Raw genomic sequence first — 27,631 nt, 5'->3', positions numbered from 1 at the left:
CAAACAGTACACGACATTTAACGTTTTCGGATGTCACTGTACACGCGACGGTCATTTACGCGTTGGTATATTACTTTGGAATGATCAGCATGTAGTGTTTTGGCCAACTACTAAATTGAAGACACTTATCTTCAAACACACAAATCTAATTATCTCAATCCTCGGTCGATGCGGACTGGTGCACGAGCTTGTATACAGCGTACTGCCCAGAGTTTGGAACTTACCATCACAGACAAGCATAATTTTACAGCAAATGGTCGTACAATCAAATATTATCCACCGCGAGTATTTTTTCAGAGCCTTTATATTTGGTGAGTGCCACATAAGCCTGAATTTACGTACACCATAAGTGTTGGTTAAGGTGAGTGGCACATAAGACTGAATTTACGTACACCATAAGTGTTGGTTAAGGTGCTAGACCATGTCTTATATGCGGCATCGGAGTCAAGTCACGTAACAATGCAGATCTGGTCGCGAGTCTTATCGTACGCACAAGCGAGATACCTTCAGTGCTGTAAAAATACGCGACAACATTGAAGAAACACTTGACAATGTCGACGAAAAGTAGCCAGGATTGAAGCAATTGCAATTTCTAATCCGGGTAGAGTACAAATAATATTTAAAAAATATTAACAAAATTTGCATTTAGAGAAAGATCTTCCCCTATAGATCAAGATGCCAGCTGTGATGCAACTAAGGCAGCTCGTGAGAGTGTGGGATATGAATACCAAGCCGTATGCAAAAGCTGGCATACTTGAGTTATTAGGACCCGTAACTGAACCACAACTTCCCCCGGATCAGCGATAGTCGGTTACCCATGCAACAGCAGCGGTAACACAACTGAGAAATCCACATGCTGGCGTAACCTAAAAGCATCAAGAGGCCAAGAAATATGACATACTTACGTTGTTTGGTATTATAGCCGAACCATTTGAGACTGTGGGACAGCTTCGCGAACCTGCAAGCACCATTAAATATCCAAATTCAAGCACAAGGTCGGCGAGCTGAAATTGCACGCGTGGTCGAGGATAAACAAGACTGCCGTTGTATCGCAGCTGCTATCGCCGCCCCCCCCCCCCCCCCAAACACACGCAAACCAAGCAGAGACGCTATAAAACTCTTTCGAAGATACGTCGGTGTATTATATCAACACTGCAGCGGGCAGATACCTCTATCACAAATCATTCACCAGACAATGATGTGTTAAAAATTGACGGATTATGCTTCCATGGTGGTCACTTTGCTATTTTGAAGTGAATTGATACTGAGGCCATTAATAATGAAATTTATGATCTTGTGTTGTAAAGATTCTTAAGTTGTTGGAAAAATACACCAACGCAAGTTCAGGATGGGCTTTTGACAGATGTATATAAGTTTATATGCATATTTCTCCAGACATACCATTCCGCGGATTGAGTTTCACACCAACGCCAGAGTATGTTTGGCCACGGTGGGAAATAAATGTAAAAAAATAATTCAATATATGTTTCGAATAGACTTTTGCGTCCACGTTAAATCCCGCGAGCGAAAACATAGACCAGCCGCGGAAATACCAGTTCTTTCTTTCTTTCATTGAATCTATATATATAGACTGTGTGTGGATTGGACACAGAAGAGGAATACCATTTTGAATAAACCACTTGAAAATAGTCTCAACTTGTGTTCCTTTCCTTTCGGCACCACATGTTGCTACAAATATTGTTTCGAATATCAAGGAAAATTTCAGGGTTTTTTCCACACGTGTTTTATACGAGTGTTTTTTTCTTCAGCCGCTGAATATACATGAATGTTGCATACAATTACATATGTTTGCCAAGCCTTTATAAGAAGCATTCGGGTTAATTAAAATCGCATCACTTGGCGCAGAAAATTAAAAATTATTAACTCATAATTACACAATTTTACCAAGCATTTGCAACAAGCATTTAGTTGGTTAAAATCACACCAGGTTACGCAAAAGGACAACAAGAAATTATTAGTTCATAACACCGGAAAGGAAATGCGTCTGCATTAAAGCGTCATCCTGTGTGCTTTGACAATATTTATAGACAATGGATAAAGTATAGCTTTGTAATTTATTTCTTGATGTTTGTTATTATTTTATAACTATATGTAATTATAAGAATTAAATATTTCTTGATGCTCGTTACTAATTTATAACTATATGTAATTAAATTTATATTTTACATGGCTGACGAAGTCACAAAGCTTGAAAATACATTATACACTTCGGTATTGTCGGTAATGCAGTGTGTAATCCATTTTCAAGTTTCAGGACTTCAGGAATCCTGTAAAATATTAACTTCAGTTCTGAGATAATCTGCTACGGATCGATTTACCTCTGTCCAAATAGGTTTTATAAAAATTATTTCCCGGAAAGAGCCATATACGTAACCTTTTTGTCACAATTCTCTTCTCACATTTGATCTCTTTCATCGCTCTGTTCTTTACAGCTGGCCCCTTTGAACGACATGAAAGCTTAAATTGATGATAGACCCCTAGGTCATAGTCGGAACCCTTTTCTTCATTTTAGGCCCTACCTTGAGACATTATCTATGTCATATGAAAATTACTGATAGAAACGCGAACAAAAAACAGACATAGCAAGAAATAACAGCGCTACTCGTGTTTGTCATTCTTCCATACGTGCATTTTTGGCTAAATTTGTCTTTTAGGCTAACATCTCAGGCATTATTGGCTAAGTTTGTCTTTTAGGCTAACATCTCAGGCATTATTGGCTAAGTTTGTCTTTTAGGCTAACATCTCAGGCATTATTGGCTGCAGTAAAGGTCACTGTGAAATCTATTTTACGTCTATTTCTTTTGTTAAATTTTATCTTTATCTCCGTCTCTTGGCTTTGTTTTGGGTTTAGGCCAACTGCTCAAATAAGACGAGGCGAGAATTAGTCATACAGGTGTCCGTGTTTTTTTTTTTTTTTTTATGAAACATTAACACATACCATGCATCAATTTACTTCACTGTACTTATATTTTGTTTATAACTGTTCTTGTAACATTGAAGTTTTTATTAATTTACTTTTTTATTTAATGTTTCTCATGTTATATACGAGCACGCACTGAAGAAATATGATTATGCTATTCATATACAGGCGATTTGCAATTATTTGTTTTGCTTTTCCGAATATATCAATATGTATTATCATAGTAGGAAACATTTCACATAAAAAAGTACGTTTCCATTATAACACTAAAATGAATGTCAAAATACGACTAAAATGCAGTTTTAAAAAAGAGAGAAATCAGTCGCATGAGATTTTCTATTTTCTGCATAAGTGAATTTCATTGTTATTGATACTCTATACATTTTTTTTTAAAGGATTTGTTTTGTTGTTGCTTTTTCTGTTTTAAGAAATTAGCAAAGGCAGATAAAATTATGTCTATGTTAAAGTTACGTTACGTGAGCTTCTTCATTCTTCAGCCTTATGAATAATTATTCTGTCTCATTTCAATTGATACTTAAATAATTGTTTTCTTTTTCTTTCTACGTTACAATAACTTAGACATGGACTGGTACCCTGGTACGGATGAGTCGCACGAGCTCCTCGTTACTTTACACGGGTGGAACACATTGAGTATATGGGAGACCTACACTGGGGTCAGACTCTGGAAGAAGGAATTTTCCGAGAATCTGTCCAGCTTCTGCCTAGATCCTTTTGACGTACACCAGATAGCAAGTTAGTCGTACTACCAAACAATATATATGGATGTATGCGTGTATATATATATATATATATATATATATATATATATATATATATATATATATATATATATACGGACGGGTACGGACATTTTAACAGGGCACCAGGTCGGAGTACTCGGCAAGGAATTTTTCCGGCCATGTGTCCGGTTTCCCACACAACCTCGTAAAAGTAAGGAGGAGAAAGAGAGATTTTCTAATGGCCTATATTGTACAGTAATCAAGACTTGTTTGGTAATGAAAGACGTTTTAGTAAAGACATTTTAGTCGCCACGCTAGAGAAGACGTTCCCTACCGATAATTTGCTTCTCACAAATTACGAAAGCGCTAGACACGCACAGAATAGTACTGTGAAATAGTTTAGATTCTTCGCCCAAATCCCTTGTAGATACTATGAACAATACCACGATCAATTGTCTAGAAAAAAAATAATATTCATTGCATTTTGTCATTTATTTGTATGTGAGGGCGGGAGTGGCAACAGTTTTTATTTTCTGTCAATGTCATTTTTTGTTAGAGGAAAGAAAAATCGTTACAGTTTGCAGGACTTTAGTTACCATGCTACTGCGTATCTTAATTTGAACATCAATCGAAATACAGTAATAAAAATACTACTGAAAGCTATCGTGATGCGAAATAATGACACTCAGCTATACCCAAGTAAACGTGTATAAAGGAGCGAGACATATTTATACACTCTTGAATTTCACTGGAATGTCCTTCACTAATTGGTGGATGGAACTACATCGTTTCTTGCACACCTGTTTTCATTTATTTTGTTTAATAACCATTATCATCGAGTAATAGAACTGCTGTTGGTGTCTGCGTTCTCTAGCCAAGATTCACCTGCTGGTTTTTTATGTTGATTACACCAAATGGACCCAGGTCACATTTATTTTACCTGTATAGTCACTTTATTTGTTTCTCACTATAGAACTTTCCACTGTGTCCATATAATAACGAATATTATATTGATCTAAAATACCTTCAAAGATGAATTCACAGTGAGTTTCTTGTCATAGGTTATCCGACATTTGTTTTTTGACAGTCTAGACTGTAAACAAAGTAACGTGCAATAGGTCAAAAATTTAATTTTCGGATCAGCACCAGTGTCTCATTTCTCACCGTGCACTGTCGCCAAAATGCATACAGACAATCTCTTCTCGTATTCTAAAGAATGAACAACAATGTTTAAATCAATACTATGAATGACTAAATCTGGAACTGGATGTAATAAGTGTGACCTGAGTCCAGATGCTCAAACTTTCATGTTGTAAGAATGTCTAGGAGAAGTAACCTCTTTGCTCTGATATGAAGCTGTGATAGTGTTCCCAATGAAAAAGTTTTGGGTTTTCTTAAAAAAGATTTTAATTTATTCAAAAGAAATTGACAGCGTATTTTTATGTATTAATTTTCTCTCTTTTGCATATAGCTTTGTTTTGTAGGTTTTTACATGTTTACATTTTATTTTGTCATATGTTGGATATTTACATTTAGTTGAAGGGGCTTGTCATCAAGGTCATGGCAAGGTCATGAAATTGTAATTTTTTGGAACTATATCCAGACTCTATAGCAAGCAGGAATGTGCTGATGCACCTTTAAACCCAATTCATACATACTTACATCCAACTAAAAATCTAGAGTCAGTTAATTTATACAGTTTATGTATTTATATAAGAATTTATTTTAACCTGTGATATTATAAGTGTATGAGAACTAAAGGGTGCTCTTTAATATTCGGGATCTCAGTACCTTTGTTTCCAATAGGTTTTCATCAAATGGGATTGAACCCGCAGTTCTCTGGTTTTGAGTTACCTGTCTTAGACTGACATGCTAGACCACTAGAACACATACGTTGACACTGTCCAGGGAAGAACTTGTATAATCAGTGACCGCCGATAATGGACACTGAGCCTGTGACCACGGTTAATGCACACCTTGACCATGTGGTGATGCCCGCGGTGAACATTTAAAATTTACTCTTAAAAAGTACTGTGACTTGTATTTTTAATGAATAAAAAATATGATAAAATGTCTCGTTTAGCAGCAGAGGGGCTGTACAGACCGAAACTTTTTGCACAATAAAGCCCTCCAGGAAACTATTCCTCGATAGAGGGCTTATTTCGACGAAATAAACCCTTCTATTCAGAATACAGGACAAAAAAAAATGTCCCCCGAAAACTCGAAGAGTTTCCAGGGACAAACTCGTTGAGTTTGCACTGACAACTTGGGTTACTTCAATAAATCTGAAACAGTTTCCGTGGCGGGGTCGTTATTGAAAAATCCATGGGTCGGGTCCATCCCCTCTGCTGCTCTGGGAAATGAGTTTCCAAGGAAAAACATTTTTATGTTAGCGGAATTAAATCATTGACAAATAAATAATGGCAAATATTGGAGAAGCACATACGACTAGATTAGCTCGAGAACGTCTCGAAGCAATTCAGAAATTTCTTCCTGTCCGTGATAGTGTCAGACAAAAATTACAACTAAGACAGCAAGCACGGGAAGGCTTTGCAGAGACTACGGAGGAATTATTTAAACCCGTGACCAAAGCTACTGAAAAATCCGCAGCTGTTACCAAAGAGGCTTTAATAGAGCAAAGGAAAATTTTACAGGATATTTCAGCTGGACTTAAACCCCCGCCTCCACCCGATGAAGTTGTTGTGTCAGTACCTGCTGGTAAGCGAGTAACAGGGAGAATTACTGACCCCGCCAAAAGATTTACGCCGGATTATATTGAACTTCTTAAAAATGTACCAGAAGAGAAATTACCTGAGACAATACTGTTAGGATTGATTAGAAGAGATGTGTCTTTAAACCCAGAACACGGTTCTATGACAGATGATAATTTTATCAAATATTCGTATCGTATACGTGAAAATAAAAAACAAATCAGCAGGGACGATACAAAATACGATAGACTTGTAGATGCTATACGTAAACTTGAAATTCCACCATCGCAACCTCAAGAAGAAAAATCACCGTTGCAACACACAGAACGACAACAATATCCTTCACGGCGAAGAGCAATAGATCCTGACCTAACTCCGTTAAGTGAATACGAGGCTGCATCTGAAGGAAGTCCGCGGGGCCAAAAATTCAAACAAACTAGGTCGCCGATAATTAGCTTAACAACATCTTCTGAAAGTTTGCCTCAAGACATTTTATCCCCAAGAATTGTACCATCAACAGGGGAGGGTTTAGGATCCGGTTTTATTGCCTGCCCTAATAATATCATCGATGATGTGTCACGGTTGGAAGTTCTCATCGGAGGAAGACGTGCCGGAAACAATTCTCCGGAAATTATAAATGAAGCCGCAGATATCTGTCAGAGACTATTTCAGCGTGGCATCATGGATATCAGCATCTACCGGGGGCTCATTGATGAACTCGCAGACGGTTACCACAGCGACTAATAATTAAATTTGCTAGCAAATTCAGTTAGATAAACAATAATTAAATAAAATGATACTACACGATTCTTTTCGCAGACCAAGAAGTGTCAGAGTAGTAAACTCACGATTACCAGTATACGAGGTTGTTTACGGAGATGGAGTCGGTGATGTTGTTAGGGATTTAGTCACAAGAATCGCTCCGAAAGCTGGACCGTTAGCAAAACAATTCGCGATGAAAGCCGCTGATGTTGTCAAGGATAAAGCCATTGGCACTGTTGGTAGTCTTGCCGGGAAAGCATTTCAATCAATCAAGGATCGACTAGCACAGCTGATACGAAAAAAAAACCCAGTCGAGAGGTTGGTGCCAGTAAAACTACCATCCACTGAAGCTATGCCGGCAAATGTTAGTAGCGTAGTAAATAAGGCCGTAAATCAGAAATTAGCTGAGATCGCAACAGCAGGAATTACCTCCAAAGCGTTGCAAGATAGTGTAACTGCTAATTTGATAGCTGGTAGTGGTTTCCGGTGACGATAACATTTTAATTAGATCATCACAAATAATAATAATGTTTGCACGAAAATCCAATGACGCGTTTGATATGTCCAAACCAGTACTTAAAGATGATTCTGTACGTGATTTTCAATATTATTCTTATGAAGCACGTGATCCTAACCAACGCGGAAGAATTGAACTACAGGTCCAGGATACAAGTAGATACTTCTTGCCCGCTGAGGCCTTCATCGAAGTTGAAGGTAGGCTTTTAAAGAATGATAACACTAACTACGGAATCGGCGACCGAGTTGGATTTGTTAACAACGGCATCATGGCGTTATTTAAATCCGCTATTTACATGATAGATGGAAAAGAAATTGAAACAATTCATGATAACGTCGACGTTGCCACAACAATTCTCGGGTTGGCGAGATACTCGGATGATTACACCAGATCAGCCGGACCATCAATGATGTTTGCAAAGGATATAACCGACAGCCCCGAGAACAGGAATGTAACAATGAATAATGCCGGTGACGCAGTTGCATCGATGAACGAAAATTTTAATTTGGGTTTTGCAACACGTAGATCGATGTTAAGTGGAGATGAAGAGTTCTCAGGTGTGATTCCATTGTCTCACATCTTTGGATTCTGCAGAGATGTCCACAAGGTCATATTCGGTGCCAAACACACAGTTGTACTTGTGCGAAAACCTGATGATAATGACGCTATCTGGCGAGATGCTGCTGTTGCCCCTGGTCAGGTAATACTAACTAAACTGTGGTTGTGGATGCCAGTGTTGTCTCCGTCAATCACCGAAGAACAACGACTGTTGTCTTTCATGGACACGGGCGGTAAATCACTGCTATCCTGGAAAACAACAACCACAGACGTTATTCAGGGTGATAATGGTGGGTTGTTTACATGGCATATATCATCGCAACAAGGAGTATCAGCACCACGACATATTTTCATTGCATTTCAATACCGTGCTAGAACAGATAGCCAGGAAAGAAATCCAATGGTATTTGATACACTTGGAGTTTCTGAAGTTTCGTTGAGAATAAATGGGCATCAGGAGCCATCTGAGGATATATTAATAGATTTCGAACATCATCGTGTCGCACGCGCGTATCATCGTCTGATGTCATTTATGGGGCGCGACCTTAATGTAGACACTGGCCTGCAAATATCACAGCGAGACTTTATGAGTTTATATCCGATTTATTACTTTTCGCTGGAACATCTTGATCTGGTTAAACAATCTGTTGTCGACCTACATTTCCGAGCTCGTGTAGGTGTTCCTGCTGGTGGTTACAGAGCGATTGCTGTCATACTCTCCGATAAAGCAATGCTGCTTGAAGGTGTTGGCGGACGAATGAGGGTCATCGACGCTCCAATCGAGAATATGTAACGCAATTAAAATCAAACTTAGGATATAATGTCATACAGTCATGTTAATGTCACCTTGACTTCCGGTCAAACGAAGAAATTGCAATCAAAGAACGCAAGCACGTGCGGGACATCAATAACACTAAAACGAGATCAGATTACTGGTGGTCCAAACAAATTGTCGTTGACTAATACTCAGCTTAAACATTTTAATAAGGCACTAACAGCAAAAACCGGTGTCCGACTTGATTTCTCTGCTGCAGCTATCAAGGACATGACTAAAACCGGTGGAATATTTCCTCTTCTCGCAGCAATACCGGCGTTGATTGCCGCGGCAGCACCAGCCGTAGCAAAAGCCGCAGCACTCGGTGCAGTTGGAACTGCAGCTGGAATGGCACTAAAAAAGGCAACGGGAAAAGGATACAAGAAAAAAAAGGGACGCGGTCTAAGACTACCAGGAACTCCACCATCATGGTATCCAAAAAAATTCTAACGCCGTTGAGCAATTTTGATTTACTCGATGCTGTTAAAAAATTGCGTGTAAAACATTTCAGAGGCGTATTTATGCGAGATCAATTACCGCAACGACCGAATAATCCAGAAACTGGCATTATCAATCTCGACGACAAAGATGGTCCGGGAACTCACTGGGTTGCTTACGCGATCGATCCACGTGGAATTATCTATTTTGATTCGTACGGTTTAGCACCGCCAGTTGAGTTTCTCAAGTATGTCAGCAGATTTTCTAATGTTCCAGTGTGGCAGTCGACGTTACCAACACAAACATTAATTGATCCGCCCATTTGTGGGAGGGAGGTTTTAAATGTTCTTGATGCAATCTCAAGAAATCCAGCAACTCCTCCTCATAAAGTAGTGTATGAATATACCGCATCGAGAAATGCTAGCATTTGAAAAACAGCAATAAGAATAATGGTGGATATTTACGGAAGACCTTTCACACGAGGAGGTAAACCAAGCACAGATGCTGATCTCTCAAAATATGCGACCAAAGATGAAGTCGATAATCTTTTGAATATAGCTGGAGTTGACCCAGATGAAGTTGCTATTTTCCAAGACAGGCAAGGAAAACTAAGAACGAGCAACATTAAGTGGAATGATATAATTCGCAGAGTTCTTGGAGCTACCAAGGATAACTTCGTTGCATTTAGTGATGGCGGCCGGATCAAGGACTCGAATATATCAATCGCAAGCATCAAAGACAGTATTGATAAAGGTGTTGATAAATGTGTGAAAAAAGCCGGTGACACGATGACAGGCGAACTCAGCATGAGCGGCAACAAAATAACCGCGTTAGCGAATCCCGAATCCGACCAGGATGCGTCAAACAAACAATACGTGGACATCGTCAACGGTAAACTAAATACGCTGCGTGCAGAGCATGATGTTCACGTGGGCGCGTTTACAAGATTTCGAAGAAACTTCGTAAAAACTGATGAGGTCGTGGATAAGTTCTTTGGGACTCCTCCAGTCGTCGATGTAAAACTCGCTGATGTAAAGACCGACATTAACACGATCAAACAAACACAGCAGGATATCGTATCGGGTATTCCTGATATCGTTAACAAAACCAGTTTGATTAAAGTTCCCACTGGAGTTACTCCGGGGCATATCACCAACATCGTATTCACGGTATCATCGGGATTCGCAACATGGTCACGACAAAATAACACTATCAAATATACAGCAACAGCCACCGGTGTTTACAGGTTGTCTGTGTTTTCAGCCGCTAAATTTGAAATCTTCACAACATATCCTTGGAGACATTCCACCGATAAGTATTCCGGGGTTTGCACTGTAATACTAAACAGCGGAACCGAGGAAACATTTATGCTTGAAGCCGAGGACGATAGTTTAACAGCAACATCTTACTGGTTTTGTTTGGAATTCGTCGCTGCAACGCCTCAATTGGTTACCGCGTAATTGAATAATGTCAACGACGCCAGATGCTCAACAATATCGATACAATCAAGTCCGTGAGTGGCAATCTGAGTTAAAAACTGTCATCGAAGTAACTAGTCAAAAAGTAAAAAAATACAAGCGCCGCATAACAGTGCTGGATATTATGGTTTATTCAGTATCTGCCGTTGTTGCATCTGCCGGAGCAATACTATGAGCGGTCACTCCGGTAACTGCAGCAGTCGCCGCCACGATCTGTGTTTCCGCGGCCACAACAACAGCTGGAGTTTTCGGCATCATAGCAAAAAAAATATCATCATGTGCTAACACAAAATTACACGATTACACGACAAAATTAAATACAGCCACGACCGCATATCAGAAATTATCATCGCTGATATCATCATCGTTAGACGTGCAAAGTAGCGACGCTACGATATCAGATTCTGAATTCAAACTAATGTCAGATGCGTACAATGACTATTTGAAAACTAAACAAATAAATAATGTCAATAGAACTGCTTCAACAAATAGTCACAAACACAACACCGGTAAGGACCACAATGATCTCAGTGTCCTCGACGACACCAGAATTCGGTATTAATTTTCGAACTCCAATTCCAGTGAGTGAAATCGCGTTAGCAAAGCTCAGTGTGTATCACAGCTGGCCCAATGTTAGGTCGGCATCATTTGGTGGTCTGCAGCCAAATAATTCATTCGTGTTCGGGAAAAGCAAAGCCGACTCCGGCGAACAGGGTGAACTTGACTGGAATACAATTACACTTCCCACTGGGAGTTATCAGATCGAAGAAATCAATAATGAGATACAACGCCAAATAAAACGAATCACCGGCAAGGAAGCCAAAATATCTATAACAGCTCATGAACCAACGCTGTCTGCGGTCATTGAAATCTCAACGCCAGGATACGCCGTGGATATTTATAACAGCTCAATCCGAACATTATTAGGATGGCCAAAGGCCCCCGAGGTTAAACCTCGTCCACCAAAACCTGAAAAATCGGATTTTATGACCTATAAAGAAGCACTACACGACCTCGAGTACAATTATTATTTACTCCTTGCAGATCAATTACTAGCAAGAAAAAGTACTTTAATGCCCGATACTTGGAGTATAGAAGCTCCACGTGTTAAGGGGGGGCAGGAGCTCCGTGTTTACCGTCTAGATGATATAGAATCTGAATTATTTATTCCGATCAATCTAGTACATAAACAACAGCTACAACTCCTGCGAGTATATTTCCAAGATTATATTTCTGATTTAACAAGTCCGCGTGATAATATTATCACAACCATAGAAAAACTAAACAAACTCGCATCGGCCATGGAAACTATAAATCTAAGAATAATTCAGGCTTTACTGGATCTTAAAGACTATATCGATGATAATTATAGACAGATAGCCAGAGCAGATTTTGCAATTAAATATGGTATTCAAGTGAATGATATTTCAGATTTTAAATTTCCTGGATATAACGTGCCCGAGCTGAGAAAATCAGTCTCTGATCTCATCGATCAATCTTTCGAAGATATTCTTGCCGCGTACGAACGAATAAAACCACAACCTGTTATTCTCAAGCACGACAACAGTACAGCATCCGATGGCAGACACATCTCACCCGGGATCGTAAATATCACAGATGTTATTGCGGTCAATCTTGTATGTGACGTCATCGATGGCAGTTACAGCGCATCAGATACTACGACGGCACAACAGGGGTTTATCCTGTATACGTTCACACCAAGAGACCCCCCTGGTTTTCTGATTGTGCAAGAACCAATCAATCCGGTCTATCTACGGTGTCATAACCCGTGGTTGTCAACGATAAATTTCAAACTCACCGACCAGAGGGGGAATTTGTTGGACCTGCGTGACGAGACTGTTAGTATAAACTTACTGGTGAAGTCCTAAGTCAAGGGATCCATAATATTTATAATAGTTTTTTTTTCTGCACTGATCCATTTTCGTCATTTTATCGTGCAAATACCCTATCAAAACCAGCATAAGTTATCGTTGAAAGTGCTAGCACGCATTTAAAAAAAAACGGTTGTGTATAATGTATCAACCCGAGTACATTCATGCACGAGTTCATATTCATGATAAGCAAATTCTTTACGAGGCAATAAAAACCGCATTTCAAATACAGACATTCCCAGAACAGTATTTCCCCGTTAAAATAGTTATTGACGTGTATGGTGACGAAGACTTCTTGTTAACTCCGTCACAATTAACAGAGCTACAGCAAAATCATATGATCATAGTTTGGTGTCAACGAGAACAGATTATGAACTATTCTCATTCCTGTATTGATGTTGAAACGCTTAAGCAAATCCTGAAAATCTGAAAGCGCCCTTCACTTGAGAAACTCTTTGAGTTTCCAAGGGCAAAAAAAATAATACACTTTTTTTTTTACCCGTGGAAATGTGCTTTACACTCCAAGCGGGGGGGGGGGGGCGCTAGCGTTCTCAGGTTCTACTTTCACTTTGTGCTGTGAGTCACACGCTATGCGGTTTATACTTCCTTGTCGGCCTCGTAGTCAGAAACACTAGTATTTTTGTCAGAAATGCAAGGCATTTCCGTGTCTAGATTCTTTATATAACCTTTTAACCGTCTCACCCTGGTGCTAATTAATTTTCGAGTCTCATACTCTTGTGACAATCCAAGACGAATCTTCTCAACTGCACGGCACAGTGGAATAAATTCAGATACCTGATTTTCAGTTATCCCGGCAAGTGATCTGTAAACACGATCTTGCAAACCCTTAATGAACCTATAACGAGCAGGGAGATTGTTCTTCCCCAAGCGTGATAGCTCATTCAAGGATTCAAAATCTGACATAATTGTTTCAGTGTCTAGTAAAATATTAAAACCTCGCTGTTGTAATTCTTTAATTTCAACAAGTATGGTATTTATATTTTCGTGATTCATATTATTATATATTTTTATATTTTTAATAGAAACACTTTGCATGAGAAACGCTAGCTTTCCAAAACAAAACGAGACAGTCGGAAACATTTATCCCCTGCAAGGGCCTAGATCGTCAAATAACGTTCTAGAACCCCACGAGGACTGCTTCCGACATGACAATACAACATGTAACACGAAACACTTTATCCCCTGCAAGAGCCTCTAGATCGTCAAATAACGTTCTATAGGCTCAAGAGGACGTGTTTAGTGAATTGACAAGGACAAACATATAACACGTAACTTATCCTAAGGACGGACCCCTCTGACTGCCAAGTGACTCAGAGGCACATTTATTTACAAGACGAGACAGCCCTGGCTTCTAGGATCGAGTTCTCTAGCAGGCCCGGCAAACATTTATTTGACAACACAAACAACCTTTACCTCTGATTCGAGTATCACAGCAAGCAAAGGTACAATGAACATGTAATCTTATCCTAAGAGACGGTACAGAACAGACAACCTTTACCTCTGATTCGAGTATCACAGCAAGCAAAGGTACAATGAACATGTAATCTTATCCTAAGAGACGGTACAGAACAGACAACCTTTAACCTCTGATTCGAGTATGACAGCAAGTAAAGGCACAATGAACATGTAATCTTATCCTAACTTATCCTAAGACCTTATCCTATGACGACACAAACATACACAGGTGGGTCATTTTCTACGGTCAGCAGCAGAGCAAAACCATCCATTGAATCGACCATTGGATGGTGCACAAAAGACACCCGCCATTGGCGGATTAAATTTATGGTTTTGCTTGCGCGTGCTGACTTTCGATCGACCCAAAGGTCTTAGGGAGCGATTTCGTATATAACCCAACTGTTACTTGCGAGTTGGAAATTCGCTCTAGCAGTGGGCGGGACTTGTTTAAAATATTTTAATTGTATGTTTTCTTAAGCGCGGTCATATAACAAGCACAGAAGAGCAAAACAGTCGGATATATTCAGTAAAACGAGGATATTGTTTGTAAAAAAATATATATTCTACGGTAAATAAATGATTACATGTTATGAACTCGATAAAATATTTTATCAAGGTGGCTTTCTTAGGGGGAGCAAATCCTCTGACCAGCAACGACAACTCTGCAAAGCGTTACACACTCTCGGAGGAGTTATCGTCGTTTGTGTCAACGATAAGAGTTATATAACAGAATGAAATCTTCTGTTTGAGCTTCTTTGAAAATGCTGTTTTGTAGATCCCATCTGCGACATGCTGTACAGAAGGTGGACAAATACCGAAATACCTACCGGCTGCGCTCATTGATTGAAATATTATTTCTTCACGAGTCTCAACATTCACAGATTTCACTGCTCTTCTTATAGCTGTTTTACATTTAACTCTTCCTCGTATGGTATTCTTGCTCTGAGTGATCGCTTGAAGGTTTTCAATACTGTTATCAAGTCTGTTCCCGTTAATATGATCAATGACAAGGCCTTTAGGGATCTCTCCGTTAAAAACCTCATAGACGAAACGATGACATAAATACCTCCCTTTCCTAACAGTAAATCTTAAATAACCAGCATTATCAACTGTACCAACTTGTTTCCTCAGCCTGTAGTTTCTCACTATGCCATCTCGGTTTGTCTCATAATTTGGAATAGTTGGATGTCGGACGAATTCTTGATTCATTATACTATAAGCAAATCATTGTCTAATTCATAATTTGTCTGAAAACTTATTTATGTAATCACGCTCGCATTTGAGAGCGTTATCACAGTCTGGATTTTTTTTATCATAATACCGTTTTAGTTCTCGATAGCGTTTTCCACCACACGCTGAACATAATTGCGTTTTTCCTCGTACTCCAATGCCGCATCTGATACACGGTATCGGTCCTAGACTCCCACCGCGGACCTGTTGAGCATGTTGTCCACAGTATTCGCCTCTGCAGGGTTTGCTACACGGCGCTGATGAATTTAGTTTGATCCACTTGCATTGGTTCATCATATAATATATTTGTCTATTTAAATATTTGTCTTAATTATAATAATGGGTTTTGAAAGACTATCCAGAATAAAACCCATATCAGGTTCTAGATTCGATCTTGACCGGTTAACCGCTGATCCACGACGAAGAGAGTTAGCAGAGGTAATTGGTGTTATCAAGAATGCCAAAGAAGAGTTTCGTCGTGATGGTGCCGCACACACGTGGTCTTCGTATAAAATTATCCTCGGAAACGCGAGCGTTTCTCGGGAAATGCAAAGCATTTCTCGTGACCGTATCATTGATGCTACCATGAACGATACAATCGCGCGTAACATAATTGGGTATCTCGACGATAGAAGATATTTCGTACAGATAAAATTTATTGTTGGAGTCGGCGAGGGAACGTGGATTATCAGAGACAAACTAGACCCTGTTCTTGATGCCAGAGGCGTTCGTGGAAAAACCGTTCTGTTAAGTAAAGACTCAAAACCGGGAGTACTTGTTGGGATTGATATACCATATTATGCCAGAGCGTATCCTGTGACCGCAGTTGTTTATGGAATTTATCCGATGAAGAAACCACGCGTTGATAAACTCAAACCGATGAAGGTGTCGGTGTTGAATTGTGTAGCTGAGCGAGTAATGGAACATTTTAAAAATGCAATGCGAGGAAACGGCCTAACACCGCTAAGACAAACTAAAATAACAGCGTGGGCGACACGAGTAGCGGATAAAGGAGCGTCAATAAATGATGTTGCTGAGCTAGAGCGATTACTAAAATTTCCTATAACGGTTTCATCGTTAACCGGTGAGGTATTGTATGAGTGTAAATACAATTCCCGTGGAACACCAATAACTATTATCGATCATAACAGTCACGCCTGGACTGACTCGGTTAGGATATTTCCGCAAGACCGTGTTGTGAAGTATTATCCGGAATTGCAAAGCAATTCTGGGAGCATGTTTGATTTTATTTATCAGATAAGTAAAACCGATCCAGTGTCTGTGTGGTTATTCAGAAGTAGCGAAGATGGAGAATATGATCAGTTTGTGAGACCCAACGGGGAAATATACAGAACAATGGCGTTACAGCAGGAAATGAAAAAACTCGCAGAAAAATATCATGCTGGCAACACTGATACGTTACTGACACACTGTTTTACTGTCCCGGGTGTTGTCGCGCATGTAGCCCGGGAACGAAATTCATGGAGACCAACTCCGAAAAGTTTTCTTGCTGATATCCAGCAGAGCTGTGTCGAATACGGACACGGCGGTTTGTGGAATACTCAGTATGATCACCGCGGTATGATATCCGTGGACATGACGGCGTGTTATCCAGGAAGTTTCCTTGGGCGTGGAGAATGCAGCGAATATTTTAAACGGTTTGGCCACGCTGGCAATACCATGACAAGAGTAGCTGTCAACGGTGTTTTACCCGATTTTGACTTGACCGGATTTGCTTGTGTGTCGTCGTTTAAATTCGCTAAGGATTTACATCCTGTGTGTTATGTTTGGTTTGGCAGACATTTCGTTGAGAAGCGATGGGCACCGATAGTGTTATTGCGATACATGCTTGACAGTCGAATACTGTTGTCGCTGACGGTCAGCGAAGCGATTATATGTTATTGTCGTCAAACCGACGTTTGGTTGCCAACTCCAACGCCGGTTACGTTAGAAGAAGTCATCGAAGATTGGTCACGAGAATATCCAGAAACTTCTATCGACGCTATCATCAAGAAAGCTCCTGAAGTACTTAAAAGCAAACTCAGAAATGATGAAAGCACAGCAAAAGATCTAGGACGAAGAATAATAGGGAAATTCACTCAAGGTGGAGCGTATGATCATAAACAACATCACAGTCGATTAATCATGGACAAGACTGAATTGGATCTTATTGTCGCTGATGCAGCCACGAACAACATGTTCTGTAACCGCAAAGATGTGTTTCTGTCAAACGGGGAAAAACTAGGGACTGTTTTTAGTTATATTGACGGAGAATCATCTCAGTACATACATTTGAGATCTTCGATGCTGGCTTATGTATCCATAAATTTGTTGTCGATGATCAATAGATTCCCTGTTGCCGCAGTGAGAGTTGCAACGGATTCATTTTATATTGATAAAAAACACTCAGCGCTGTTGGATAATGTTATATCGGATGATCCATCGTGGGGCTCGTGGAGAATAAAGAATGAAATGTTACACGGATATTGTAAATCGGCTGATGTTGAAATCGAGGATGAGTATCGCAGCGCAGAAATATCTTCGATGGTTTCGTCGGGGGCAACTTCGTTGTTGCCGCCGGTGCACGATCCTGTTACAAGACACAAAACAGTTTATCTGAACGGTCCTGGTGGTTCTGGTAAAACAACCCGAGCGATTGAATTATTTAGAAACTCTGACATGATTGTGCTAACACCCACACACAGACTTGCCAGGGAGATGAGACAACGGGATGTTAACGCGTGCACGTATCACAGTTTTTTCAAATACAGCGGCGGCACGTGGACACCTGAACGAATGGGAACGAAATATATTCCCGAGAAAATCATCTGGGATGAGATAGACACTGTGCCGTTGGATACATTAAAACAGTTTCTGGATTGGCTGCTAAAGAAAAATACCGCAGTGGTGATGTGCGGCGATCATGGTCAACCACCCCCATTTACAGGTGAATCTCCACACGAGTGGCTGAAAACTTTTGTAGATTATTATGAGGAAATAACTAACGATGTTAGAGCACTCGATGAAACGCTGAAAGAGTTTAAGGCACTGATCAGGCTACAAACCAATAAAGTCCAGTGTGAGATAATGCGTGAAATAATTCCAGAGACTTCGCTGAGCGACTTTTGGGAAACGTGGAAACCAGGTGATTTAATTGTGGCAAGTAGAAAGATAGTCAGGGACACACTTCAGCAGCGGTTATTTCAGTTACATCAGAAGAAATTTCCCATGTTGCCAGTGCCGTTGTGTTATAGACCAGCTGATACGCGATTGCAGAATATTGATGTTGATATTCCAGGGCGCCTGACTGCGTCGGGTCCGGAGAAACAGAATTTAGTATTAAATGATATTGTCACAGTTGATGTTGATGCTGTTGAACAGGCACTGAAAATGAGCAAATCCCCGTGGACGCTAGGATACGCTATGACCATCCACAGTTCGCAGGGACTAACTATTTCAGATACAACAGTTTGGATTGTTGATGATCGCATCGAGTGGTCAAATTTAGTTTATTTAGCCGTGTCAAGAGTAAGAAGGATAGGTCAGTTACGAAGAATTGTATTAGATGATGTTGTCAACGACAGCTCAATCGCTGATGACACAATAAGAAAGAAATTAGCCGGTTACAAACAGAGCGACAAAAAAAATGGTAGAGAGTTTGATCCCAAACAAAGTTTGGATGTTGAATTTGTAATACAATTACAACAACAGCAGAATAATCACTGTGCGAGTTGTAATTGTTTATTGCTGTGGCAGTATTCGAAAAACGACCCAAGGCAATTCACCGTAGATAGAATAGATAGCAGTCGCGGTCATACACGTGAAAATGTGATGTTGACCTGTCTTGAGTGTAACCGACGCAGAGGTGTTGCTGCAGTTATTTAAATGATTGAATCACTTCAGTGCGGATCACTTTAGTGATCGGGGTGGTAATTGTGTATCCTCGGGAATCACCTGAAGTTGCTCGCGTTTAAATCCGCGTTGAGGAGCAGTCGAATCTAATCTGTAGATTGCGTTTCTCCCAGTTGATCTGGTTATGCTGGATATCTTATGTGTAGTAACACTCCATGTGGGATCGGTTGCTCTTTTTTTTCCTCCTTCTAGTTCGCCTGGTTCGTATAAATACCTAACGGTGACATTACCCAGCAGTGGGTACGCTAGCGTCCCTGGCTGCGTTGAAACATTTTGTTGCTGTTGTCCGCGTTCACTGACGCGGGGTATATATTTTTTTGTGATTGCATTTACAGGTCTCATGTTTGTTGTTCTGGTAATTTCATTATTCAGTGCGGCTATCACGTTTGGCAGTCTTGCAACCCATTCACGAGATCTCGTATCGTAAATGAATTCCCTCGCGTACTGGTATCCGAATAATCTCTCAGCGAGTGTTCTATTAAATCGCTCAACAATTGCCTGATCCCGATGAATTTCAGTATGTCCTCGTCGTATGGTAACGTTATGCTGCTTTGTCAGTGATGACACCGCGCCCTGAAATTCCTTGCCAGGATCAACTTGTAATAATCGTGGCCAGTTTAGAGGTCCTCGTTGATAAATTCGTTTAAACGCAGAGGCGACTTCGGACGCTGTTTTAGTCGCTAACGGTTCTGCTTCTTTGTATCTACTGGCAACATCAACTACTGTTAGCGCGTATTTGTATATTTTTCTACGGACAGTATCATGAGGCAGGAATAGTATGTCAGCCTGATGAACTTCATTGGGCACACTAACATCAAAATGTGCAAAGTTGATTTGTCGAGGTGGTGGTAAGTAGATTTGCCATATTGCTTGTTTTGATAGCCAATTTTTGGCAACCTCGCGTGTTACTGATGCCGCGTTGGCGAGTTTATTAATTGCTGAGTTACCTCTCCAGTATCCGATTGGGGAATAATAAATCGCTTGCATTTTTATTTAATTATCCAGCGCCTAATACTAATTTAGATTTCATCGCTGATCTTACTAACCAATTAGCGAGTGACTCCTTAAATGATTTATTTTTTATGGCGCTTAGTGCATGAATTAATTTCACATCCGCGATATGCCTGTCTTGTAGATCTTTACTTCGATAAGCAACATCATGTATGTGACACGCTGCGTCGATAGCGTTTATCGGATACTCTCCCGGTTTTGGTTTAGATTGTTCATCAAGTCTGATATCTAGTCGGGTCCCTGGACCGCAGTAATTGTATCCTGGGAGATGTTTTTCTCCGGGATACTTTGCCCAGGGAGTTCCGGGGAGCTTTCCAAGTTTGGCTGCAATGTCACCTCCGCTAAATTCTCGCTTTTTTTTTGAAATCTAAATTTTTTTGTGCCACATCGCGTACACTTACCAGAAAGTGCTTGTCTGTTATTTTTTGTTGTAATGGTTGTTAGATCATTCGTAGGGGTTCGTGCCTTACACTTCACACAATATAGATCCATAATTATTATTCTTTATATACAAATGGAAATTACAGATTTTTCTGCGACAAAAAAGAAAGAGCCAGTTAAGCATAATTCAGTGCTACCAAACTCTATCCGCGCGATTATAATTGGGCCATCCGGTTCAGGTAAAACACAGCTGTTGCTGAACTTGATAATGAAGTGGATGAAATGGGATAAACTGTATTTGATAGCTCCATCTGTAGATGATCAACGATGCTATAACGTTATAAAAGATTTTAATGAGAGTGCAAGCGCGCTGAGTAAAGACGGTGAGGATGTTGTTGAATTTATCACTGATATCGAAGAAGCCCCCAGCGTCGAGGATCTTGATGAATCAATTAACAACCTAGTAGTGTATGATGATGTTATGTTGGACAAGCAAAAAAATCCCGCAAGAATATTTTCCCGGGGACGTCACAAAAACACTGATGTGATTTATGTTACTCAGCGTTATACACAAATTCCTAAAGTAATCAGGGATAATTGTAATCTTCTTGCGATATTCAATGGAGTTGATACACATACACTGAGAAATATTCATCAAACCTGGTGTGGTGGCGATATGGATTTAAATAAATTTAAAAATTTCTTCAGTCATGCTCAAAGAAAACCTCACGGATTTGTGACAATAAATTTACACGATCCCAGAACAAGATACCGTATTGGACTTGATACACTATTTGCAACATAAAAATGTTTTTCCTTGGAAACTCATTTCCCAGAGCAGCAGAGGGGATGGACCCGACCCATGGATTTTTCAATAACGACCCCGCCACGGAAACTGTTTCAGATTTATTGAAGTAACCCAAGTTGTCAGTGCAAACTCAACGAGTTTGTCCCTGGAAACTCTTCGAGTTTTCGGGGGACATTTTTTTTTGTCCTGTATTCTGAATAGAAGGGTTTATTTCGTCGAAATAAGCCCTCTATCGAGGAATAGTTTCCTGGAGGGGTTTATTGTGCAAAAAGTTTCGGTCTGTACAGCCCCTCTGCTGCTCGTTTGCTTCATTTTTCGCAATTCAATTTTCAGTACTGAGTGAGAACAATCAATTACTACTTGTGCCGGATTTAGACACGAGAAGACCGCCCTCTGACAGCTTTCAGACCATTCAGTTCATGGCGAACGTTAGCAGCCCGAAACAAGGTATTCAATAACGATTTGTTTTGTTATTGTGAGCACTTTCAAACAAGATAAGATATCACCCTCTGATGTTGTTGAAAGGCTGTGCTTTTATTTATTATGATCACGCTATAGGCTGACGTCAGTTAAACATATTACTTACCAGGTGAATTTATATCCGTGTATCTTATAATACTTTTTAGCGAAATCAGTGATTGTCAATCGTGAGACCGTATTGACGTTTGACAAAGTTTTCTAAAACTGCTTATATAATTAATACTAGTATTGAGTGTAAGAACGATTTTCAGTAATGTCACGAACAATTTAGGGAAGAAAATCGATTTGTATCTCCATTCAGAATTGTATATATCATATTGAAAATAACAGTTTCTACTGCATGGAATATGTCGCTCTTTTGTCAAGGAACCAATACAAATAGCTGATTGCATAATAACTGAAACCGTCTTTTAAAAATAAATATATGCCTCAAAAATGTTGCAAAGTACTGTGAAGGATTGAAGATTACAATGTCCTCCAAATGAAAATGCCATAACTAATGTTAATTAAATATTGGCCAAAGTCACTATCTAACAATGTGCATGTTCTGTAAATCCTAAGTGAATCGTTGACAGTTAAATAATAGCAAACACATGACATAACGTTTTCACAATAGACAACGCGAAGAAGTTATTCCAAGGAATTTAAAATCCCTTCACACACGAATGTCTGGAAACCTCTGAGTAACGATTGTTTTGTCCTTCCGTCATTTCATATTAAGACTGTATTTAATTCTAATGTGTTGTTAGCCAAAATGGACGTAACTTGAGTTTTAATATTATGTATCTTGTTGACAATGTTGCATTCAAGTATCTTCAATCGTCTTAGATGATGATACCAGGAATGGTGGAAAAGACAACAGCGATGTTATGAATGCATATACAATGGCCAGGATTGTGAAGAGAGCATCGTGGAATAAGCTCACGTCCCTGGCTGATAATATCCAGAACTTATTTGGTGCTGATATAGGCCTCAATCGAAGGTTACAGACCCACCTTCCTACCTACCTACCTACCTACCTGTATGTCAACATATCTACTTACTTACCTACATATATACGTAACTACTCCTCATCACTACATTTATCAGCCTTCTTTGTATTGGTCGGCAAAGTTTTGTGTCATACATATATCCATGAGACTTTGTAGCCATCAATTAGCCAATTAGATTTGTCATAGAGCACTCATTTCATGTTGTCAGTGAGATAAGGAATGTGGTTGCTTCTAAATTATGCAAGGTCTCTTTGCAAAATCTAATTTATAGGCCCGGAAGTACCCATATCTTGTTTTAATTTTGTGAGCAATTTGTACTGAGTTCAATCCAATCACTATGATTGCCTCAAGAATTATCCCTGAGCCCTACAGTTACCTTTTGAATGTCATCAGACAGAGGAGTTAGTCAACCTTTGCGTGCAATAATGTTACCAAGTTAAATAAACAATGATACATACAGACATACATACATACACAGACAGACAGATAGACAGACATACGCATGCACACCCACACCCACACACACATACATACATACATACATAGATACATACATACATAGATACATACATACATACATACATACATACATACACACACTCATACATACATACATACTACATACATACATACATACACGCATACATACATACATAGATACATACATACATACATACTTAGATACATACATACATACATACATACATACACACACGCATACATACATACATACATACATACATACAAACATACATACATACATACACACACGCATACATACATACATACATACATGCATACATACATCATACATACATACATACACACACGCATACATACATACATACATACACACACACACGCATACATACATACATACATGCATACATCATACATACATACATACATACATACATACACACACGCATACGTACATACATACATACTACATACATACATGCATGCATACACACACGCATATATACATACATAGATACATACATACATACATACATACTTAGATACATACATACATACATACATACATACATACATACACGCATACATACATACATACAAACATACATACATACATACATACACACACGTATACATACATACATACATGCATACATACATACATACATACATACATGCATATATACATCATACATACATACACACACACGCATACATACATACATACATACATACACACACGCATACATACATACATACATACATACATACATACATACATACATACATACATACATACATACATACATACATACACACACGCATACGTACATACATACATACATACAAACATACATACATCATTCCTTCCACAAACGCCTCATTAGATGATTATAAAGAAATAATGGAAACTGTGGAATGCCTTTATGATGAATATAGTCAAAAAAGGTTTAGTGATTATCTGCGGTGACTTCAATGCGGGGCTTCACAAAAAAGTGATTTCAAAAAGTACAATGGTAAAGGTTACATCCTTCAATCATTTCTTAAAAATAGGCATCTAATGTCAACATGTGATATTTTCCCTTCTGGAATACCAGGTTATACATATTGCTCATCAGACGGCAAACACTCGTCCTTGATTGACTACATTTTGATTCCCTCCTCCAAAATAGATTTAGTCCGTAGTGCCAATATTGAAGATGACCATCATCTCAATCTATCTGATCATTTACCTGCACGAGCAGTGTTGTTAGTTCCAGACGAAGTCCTAGAATCAACATTTTCCAGATATCCAGTTACAATCAACTGGCGCAAAGCTTCTTCAGAACAGCAGGAGCGGTACAGAAGTGAAACCAACGAGCACTTAAACTCAGTGGAGCTATTTTTACACAACATTTCAGATGTACAAAACGCCCTAGTTACTGTTACGACTGTTTTACGCAATACAGCTGACAACATTCTTCCAAAGAAAACCTTCCTGCCGCACTTAAAACATTACTGGAAATTTATTAATGTGGCTGAACTACATAAAGAGATGAGAGGAAAGCGAGCATTATGGATAAAAGAAGAACGGCTACGTGGTACACAATTTAAAACTTATGCAGAATATAAAAATGAGAAAAGAAAATTCAGAAACCAATTAAACAAGGTAAAAGACCAATACGAACAGGAACAATTCAATGAGCTGGAAAAAGCTGCAGAACTGGATGTAGGGAAATTCTACAGAATAATAAGACTTCATAAGAAGGGTCAGGGACAAGATATTTCTGAACTAAAAGTGGAAGGAGAAATAATACGGGACCCTGATTTGATTCGTGACGCGTGGCGCCAGCATTTTAAAATTTTAGGTACTGAAATGCCAGATATTCATTTTAACATCGTTTGCAACGGATATTAATAACAAAATGAAGACTATGAATGTGTTTATATATATGTGTATGTTTGTGTGTAGATGTGTGTATGTACTCATATATATGTATGTGCATATATATATATATATATATATATATATATATATATATATATATATATATATATATATATATATGTGTGTGTGTGTGTGTGTGTGTGTGTGTACTGTAAGTCCATTAATGTCAAGCTATGTTCCTAACTTTTCTGTATTAACGAAAAATTAACTGAATGAAATCTCTTCTGAAGAGGAAATAAAGAAAGTCAGTCAGTCAGTCATACATACAAACATACATACATACATACATACATACATACATACATACATACATACATACATATTACAACTCTGTGGTCGTAAACTAAGCAACATAAGAAGGAAATCAACAAACAACTTAACAAATCATTTCATTTTCTAACTTAAAAATTGAAAATTTAAGAGGAACATACAGTACTGTGAATTAAAACCAAACTAAACCTAAAATGTTCTATCACAAGTCCAAAAGAATAGAGTGTTCCGAATGAATCCCAGGTCTTGAGTGTGCTGAAATGCCAACAGTCTTGATGTATCACAATGGCATTGTCCAGACCTCCTTTGAATCAATTTACAATAAACCCAAAATATTGTTAGTCCACATAGTCATACAAACTATTTCTGATTCCAATAAATAAATTAAATAAATTATTCCCCTCAAATTAAATCTACACACAGCATTAAATACTTCTGCAGATTGAACATAAGATAAGACAAAATGAAATAATTGTTCACTTCAACATATAATAAACAAATGGCGAATACAATTTATATATTTTTCTTATCATGTCTTCATATGCATTATTTGAACTTCCTGTTTTAATATTTGTACTTTTCTTTTTTCTTAAGAAGGCAAATGCTCTCTACAATGAAAGTTTATTATTTTATTTTCATGCCCAATTTCAACGCACTTATTATTTAGGCAAGTCCAGTCAGACGAAAACCGAGAATGTATACAGATGGTTTTCAATCCCTCTACAATACATCAGCTGTTTATCGTGTTTCCTAGCAGAATTCTTCTTTTGGACATTGACATGAAACTTGTCCTGAATTCCACCAGATTGGATCCTTTATCTTCAGCTTTGGTGAAGGTAATATTCTGCAAAAGATTGGCTATGATTAAAATCAAGTGTATTTTTTAAATACGGTATTTAGTAATGTTTTTCCACTGTTTTCAACACGCAACCTTGAAGTATGAATTAGGTACAATCGAAAGATAATAATCAAACATGGCGTTGAAAGGAAAACTGAAAAGGGTGCGAGCTATGTCATTCGATCATGTTATCTCTTAAATCGTAAATTATAGGTTTATATATTTTGAACATAATTTTTTGATTAATCAAATTAACCTTTTCGTAATTTATTCAAGAATTCAAGTTTTTCTGTTTGAAACAGTACTGATTATATTTCTTGATCTTGTATTTAGAATATGCAGAAATGATAGCACTAACTGGCAAAAAATATATTCCTGTCCAAATCGCAAAACTGCTTTCTTCTAATATTTTCTCTCTTTACACCTTTTGTCGCGTTTTACTACAACAATAGTCACTATGTATTAAAGCAGAATAAAGGAATAAAAGAACCATTTTTGATGGTCAGAGTTTTGAAAATAGAGTTATGTAATCTCTCTTCTAGCCTCTAAATAGAGTTATGTGATCTCTTTTCTATTCTCTAAATAGAGTTATATAATCTCTTTTCTATTCTCTAAATAGAGTTATGTAATCTATTTTCTATCCTCTAAATAGAGTTATGTAATCTCTATTCTATTCTCTAAATAGAATTGTGTAATCCTTCTCCTAGCCTCTAAAAAGAGTTATGTAATCTCTCTTCTAGCTTCTGAATAGAGTTATGTAATCTCTCTTCTATACTCTAAATAGAGTTATGTAATCTCTTTTCTAGCCTCTAAATAGAATTGTGTAATCCCTCTTCTAGCCTCTAAATAGAGTTATGTAATCTCTTTTCTATCCTCTAAATAGAGTTATGTAATTTCTTTTCGTTTCTTTAAATAGTTATGCAATCCCTCTTCTAGCCTCTAAATAGAGTTATGTATTCCCTTTCTGGCCTCTAA

At 38.6% G+C, this 27,631-nt stretch overlaps 1 protein-coding gene across 2 annotated transcripts in view; it reads left to right on the top strand.

Moving 5' to 3' along the window:
* LOC149795663 (WD repeat-containing protein 11-like) overlaps window positions 1-27,631 on the top strand; it is a 208,123-nt gene that overhangs the window by 29,000 nt on the left and 151,492 nt on the right. For both annotated transcript variants that reach the window (XM_089964120.1, XM_089964121.1), the window contains exons 5-8: window positions 3,521-3,694; window positions 22,003-22,116; window positions 22,978-23,131; window positions 26,486-26,654. In XM_089964120.1, the coding sequence (XP_089820246.1) occupies window positions 3,521-3,694; window positions 22,003-22,116; window positions 22,978-23,131; window positions 26,486-26,654 (611 nt within the window). The remainder of the gene's footprint in view (window positions 1-3,520; window positions 3,695-22,002; window positions 22,117-22,977; window positions 23,132-26,485; window positions 26,655-27,631) is intronic.

This window comes from Sinohyriopsis cumingii, chromosome 7 (genome assembly GCF_028554795.1).
Source record: "Sinohyriopsis cumingii isolate HCF-2022 chromosome 7, ASM2855479v2, whole genome shotgun sequence".
NCBI classification, from domain to species: Eukaryota; Metazoa; Mollusca; class Bivalvia; order Unionida; family Unionidae; genus Sinohyriopsis; species Sinohyriopsis cumingii.
This window is presented reverse-complemented; position numbering and strand designations above follow the sequence as displayed.